Here is a 6,022-nt window from a genome sequence, read left to right as displayed (position 1 = left end):
TCGTGTCGCCTTGCGTCGCCCCCTGTGTGAACCGAGCCTAATTGTTTATTGGATTTAACAGCGCAACACATTGTTTATATATTTACAGTATATTCACCCAAAAATCCCCAAATAAAATGCTATGTTAATTGTGGCAAAGTAAAAAGTTCCCGGGCAGACAGAAATGTCTGCATGCATTTAGCTAGTGCTAATCTTCACATAACAGTCCACCTGACAGCTGTCCGTGATAAATGGCAGCAGGGGGAACGACCAGAATAGAAAGGGAAGCACAAATTCTAGCTTGAGCCAACCTATCAGCTGCTGAGTTTCACTTGCAGTGCCAACACCACTCATGGTGAATTTGTAGTTTGCCAGAATCTTGATGCCACTTCCATTCTGACTTTGTGCAAGTGCCACTCCAATAAGTATACCAGTGTATCCCTTCTGTCCAGAGGATGACTTCCCTGAGACCCTTCATCTGTGATGATCTCTTCCGATTCAACAACATGTAAGGATATGGAGATAGAATAACCGTTTTGTAACGTCACTTCTATTATAATGAAGACTAACCTTTAAAATACATGTGATTTCATATACATTTTGCAAACAGATAAGAAGACTTTTCAGTGGTTTTATGTAAACAGAGCAAATTTTGTCGAATTATTCAATATTTAACAGTTTTTGAAGGTTTCATTAAATAGGTATATGTGATCTGATCAGCATGATTTGCAGCGAATGACACAAATTTTAGGAGTAGCGGTTTTGCCACAAGAGTATTAGATCAATGCACTCTGTTTTCTTTTACTCTATTCACAACCATACACGGTACAAGTACTTATAACTGTGCAAAAGTTGTTATATTTGATATAATACATTTATCATCAGAGCTTTTGATGCTGGCTGTTGGGAGATCTATTATTGCTGATGGGGTCTATTGTTGCTGGAATGGATCTTTTGTATAGGGGTGGGAGGAATTTGTTGCTGGCTGCAGCGGATCTGTTTTAATGCTTTACCTAATTTCATACATATTATTTAGCACCACAAAAGGACACTTGTTTCTGTATTCTCTAAAAGGGGCATCACTGGGAGGTGGGAAGGGGGTGGAACCAAGGAATGGTGCTCTGAGGTGGATAAGGGGCAAGAACAAGGGAAAAAATCCTGTTTATTGTTGACGTGCAGAATATTGTTCAGTTGCATTTGCCTACATAGGCTTTCTAGTGACAATTGGTGGAATTCTTTGGAATTTTAAGGCCGGAACACACTGTATGTAGATAAATATTCTTCACAACAATACCACTGAGTTCTGATGAGCTTTTAATTTATCTTTATTTATCTAGGCGTTTTGTCATAGATCTCTTCACCTTGAATAGGGTGTAAGGCAGTTCTAGGAAGCATTTTTTTCCAAGTACTGGGTTGGTCATTAAAAAAAAAAGAGAGATAAATAAAAGTGTAATTGGGCTTTAAAGATAATACTAAATTAACATCTCAAAAACACATGGTAGTGCTAAGTTCCACATGCACACTGTATATAATACAATAAATTGAGTAACAAAGACCTATTATTAAATTAGATATAAATTAGGTTGGGTCTGTCTATAAAAAATTCTCAAGCATTCACACAGCTTTCAGGAAAATACCACACTCTGACCACTAGATGAAACTGATGGTTATAGAAAGCAAACATTCAACACACATATATTGATTATTTATGATACAGTAAGGGAAAAAAAGTATTTGACCCCCTGCTCGTTTTGTAAGTTTGCCCACTGACAAAGAAATGATCATTCTATAATTGTAATGGTAGGTTTGAAAGTGAAAGACAAAATAACAACAAAAATATCCAGAAAAACACATTTCAAAAAAGGTATAAATTGATTTCCATTTTCACGAGTCAAATAAGTATTTGATCCCCTATCAATCAGCAGGATTTCTGGCTCTCAGGTGTCTTCTATACAGGTAACGAGCTGAGATTAGGAGCACGCTCTTAAAGGCAATGCTCCTAATCTGAGCTTGGTACCTGTATAAAAGACAACTGCCCACAGAGGCAATCAACCAATCATATTCCAGTCTCTCCACCATGGCGAAGACCAAAGAGCTGTCCAAGGATGTCAGGGACAAGATTGTAGACCTACACAAGGCTGGAATGGGCTACAAGACCATTGGCAAGCATCTTAATGAGAGGACAACAGTTGGTGCGATTAGAAACACAGAATGCCACCAAAAGAAAGCTCTATTTGTGCGGAAAAAGGACGTCAATTTTGTTTGGGTACAACGTCACACCACCGCGCAATTGTCAGTTAAAGCGACGCAGTGCCGTATCGCAAAAAATGGCCCGGTCATTAAGGGGCAAATCCTTCCAGGGCCGAAGTGGTTAAAGAATAGACTGCTATATGTGTAATGAATTGGGGAAATATATAATAATTAAAAAAGAAGATCCATTAATTACCTGTATACATATATCACACCCATATACAACCATATGTTATGTAAATTAGCACAAATGAACCACTATTTTATCTTTTCTTCACTCTCCGTGGCTAATTACATGCAAGAAAAAATAAAAACACAGCATGACAGGGGGTTTAGATATACATAATCTAACCAAAACTAGCAAAAAATGTTTTGACTTTACATTTACTTTAAGATATTTGACTTTACATTTACTTTTGTGTAACCTAAGGTAGGATATACTTGTTATGCCGCGTACACACGATCTGACTTTCTGTCAGACTTGGTGCGGCAGACCGGAATCCGTCTGACAATTCGATCGTGTGTGGACTCCAGCGGACTTTTTTTTCCTCAGAAGTCAGACGGACCTAGAAATAAAACGTTTCAAATCTATCTGATGGGCTGAAGTCCGACAGACAAAAAATTGGGAAAACCGTTTGTCTATGTGCTAGTCCGACAGACCAAATACAACGTAAGGGCAGCTATTGGCTACTGGCTATTGAACTTCCTTGTTTAGTCCCGTTTACGTCATCACATTCAAAATGAACGGACTTTCGAATGGACTTAGTCTGGTCGTGTGTGGCCAAGTCTGTTCGTTCAGAAAGTCCATCGGAAAGACCGTCGGACCTAGTCTGTCATAAAGTCCGGTCGTGTGTACGCGACATTAGACATATAATTGAGGCTAAAACCCCGTACACACGATCAGACTTTCCGACAAAAAAAATGTGGAATTTTGTTCGAAGGGTGTTGGCTCAAACTTGTCTTACATAAACACGGTCACACAAATGTTGGCCAACAATTATGAACGTAGTGAAGTACAAGACATACGGGGAGCCGATAAAAAGGAAGTTCAATAGTCATGTGATATCTCCATTACAAACGCTAGTTTTACAAGACCGAGCACTTCCGGCTTGTCCTTGATTCCGAGCTTGCGTGTTTGTACTTTTGTGCGACAGACTTGTGTACACACGATCGGAAATTCCGACAACACACATTTGTTGGTGGAAAATTTGAGAACATGCTAGCCAACATCCACACGGTCGGACTTACCGCCAACAAGCTCACATCCAACATTTCCCGTCGGAAAATCCGATCGTGTGCACGCAGCATAAGGCTGGCCATACAAGGAAAGGTTTCCCTAGATTTTCACATAAAAAAATCTATAGATTCCCCCATCCACACTTTACCAACAGTATGGATGAATGAATGGATCACTACTAGCTGCTGTAGCCGGCACCCCGCAACCATCAGAACCCCTGAACAGTGACAGCCTGCTGAATGAGAGAAATGGCCTGCTGTCAGTTATTGTCGGCTGCAGTCAGCTGAGTTTTTTCTACCTGGCTCCTTCGATTTCCTAATAGAATTTGGTCAAGCTGAGTGGTATCGGCAAGGCCCTCGTGGCTCAAATTCACAGGATTTGGTCAAAATGTGTATGGCCAGTAAAATCTCTGTAGTTTAGAGCAGATTGATCAATTACTCTCTTCAGATATCTTAATGTAGTGCCTCAGTTACCCAGCAGCAGGGCAAGTTTTTTACATAAATCAATGCAAAGGCAGAGCTTTACCACTTCAATCCCAGAAGAATTTACCCCCTTCCTGACCAGAGCAGTTTTTGCCATTCAGCACTGCCAAGCTAGCTTTGTATCTATGGATTGCTTAAAACTGATTAAAGCACAGGCTAAATCTGGCCATACATGGCAATACATTCAAGGTGGAAGGTGGAATCCTCCCCACTGTGCCATTGTATTCCAACAGCTGGGAACTCCCACTGTCAGAATACACGGACCAACGCTGCATCCACTGATCATGCATCTTTTATCCAACAGGGAGGTTGATCAGCATTCAATCGGTAGATCGACTTACTCACTAGCCATTTTATTAGGTACACCTGTTCAATTGCTCGGTAACACAAATTGCTAATCAGCCAATCACATGGCAGCAACTCAATGCATTTAGGCATCTAGATGTGGTGAAGACAACTTGCTAAAGTTCAAACCAAGCATCAGAATGGGGAAGAAAGGGGATTTAAGGGACTTTGAATGTGGCATGGTTGTTGGTGTTAGACAGGCCGGTCTGAGTATTTCAAAAACTGCTGATCTACTGGGATTTTCACACACAACCATCTCTAAGGTTTACAAAGAATGGTCCAAAAAATGCCTTGTTGATGTCAGAGGAGAATGGGCAGACGGGTTTGAGGTGATAGAAAGGCAACAGTAACGTAAATGCTGTAACCACTTGCTACAACCAAGGTAAGCAGAATACCATCTCCAAACGCACAACACATCGAACCTTGAAACAGATGGGCCACAGCAGCAGAAAACCACACTGGGTGCCACTCCTATCAGCTAAGAACAGGAAACTGAAGCTACAATTCACACAGGCTCACCAAAATTGGACAATAGAAGATTGGAAAAACCCTGGCTGGTCTGATGAGTCTCGATTTCAGCTGCAACATTCAGATTGTGTGGTCAGAATTTGGCGTAAACAGCTTATCCTACTTCCAGCAGGATAGTGTACCATGTAACAAAGCTCAAAGCATCTCAAACTGGTTTCTTGAACATGACAATGAGGTCACTGTACTCCAATGGCCTCCACAGTCACCAGATCTCGGTGGAACAGGAGATTCACATCATGGACGTGCAGCTGACAAATCTGCAGCAACTGTGTGATGCTTTCATGTCAGTATAGACCAAAATCTGAAAGGAATGTTTTCCAACACCTTGCTGAATCTATGCCACAAAGAATTAAGGCAGTTCTGAAGGCAAAGTTGGGGATCTAACCACGTACTAGCAAGGTGTACATAATAAAGTGGCCGGTGGGTGTATGTTCAACTGCAGTGACCACGTATGGATCAGAATTCGGACAGTCCCTGCTGAACTGGCCGAATTTCAATTTATGTATGGCCACTGCAGTTGAGTAGAAGTCAATCCATCAATCGACTTCTGTTCAGCCACCCCATTGGATAGAAACCGCTCAATCAACAGCTGCAGTCAATGGCTGAAACACTGATCTGTGTATTCTGACAGTGGGGGAGTATTCCACTGTCAAAATACAATATTGTAGTGGGGAGGGTTCCCATCTACCCTGATTGTGTGGATGAGGGGGGGATTGATTCACTTTTTTTAGTTCAGTCCACTGGCTGAACAAAGAAAATGGAACCATGTATGGCCAACTTAAGTCTATTGTAAGGGATTATCTACCTCCTGCAATAAGGAATATTATGATTGTCTTTGGTCTTTTTTGAGCCATATAAATGTGCTGTTGACTTGTACATAAATATGATCCTGAAATTCCTCAGTGAACCATAATGGCCTTGTAATTCATGATCAGGAGTTCCACTCCTTTCATAAGAAGTACTTATACTGTATATATTTTTTGGAGTTCACTTGACCCATTTTCAACATGTCATTTATATAATTTATTATTTTTCTACAGAAATTTGGATCCCCTCACAGAAACTGTATCCTTCCTGAATCTCTTGTACTATAATTCTATTAATTTCAAAGTACAGAGAATTCAGCGTAAAGAACTTTAATGTTTAGGATTTTAATTACAAGGTACTTTATTTTGTTAACAATTGTTGGTTTTCCTTAATA

The 6,022-nt window shown here is 40.5% G+C and overlaps 1 protein-coding gene across 1 annotated transcript in view; it reads left to right on the top strand.

Annotated features, from left to right (window-relative positions):
- The first annotated feature begins 299 nt into the window (after window positions 1–299).
- LOC143987325 (N-alpha-acetyltransferase 20-like) overlaps window positions 300–6,022 on the top strand; it is a 28,240-nt gene continuing 22,517 nt past the window's right edge. Inside the window, exons 1-2 of the mRNA XM_077485963.1 lie at window positions 300–487; window positions 5,862–5,886. Coding sequence (XP_077342089.1) covers window positions 435–487; window positions 5,862–5,886 — 78 coding nt within the window. The 5' untranslated portion in view covers window positions 300–434. The remainder of the gene's footprint in view (window positions 488–5,861; window positions 5,887–6,022) is intronic.

This window comes from Lithobates pipiens, unplaced genomic scaffold (genome assembly GCF_037356315.1).
Source record: "Lithobates pipiens isolate NorthernLeopardFrog02 unplaced genomic scaffold, aLitPip1_a1.2 Scaffold_18, whole genome shotgun sequence".
Lineage (NCBI taxonomy): Eukaryota > Metazoa > Chordata > Amphibia > Anura > Ranidae > Lithobates > Lithobates pipiens.
Note: the sequence above shows the minus strand (reverse complement) of the source record. Positions and strands in the feature narration are given on the sequence as shown.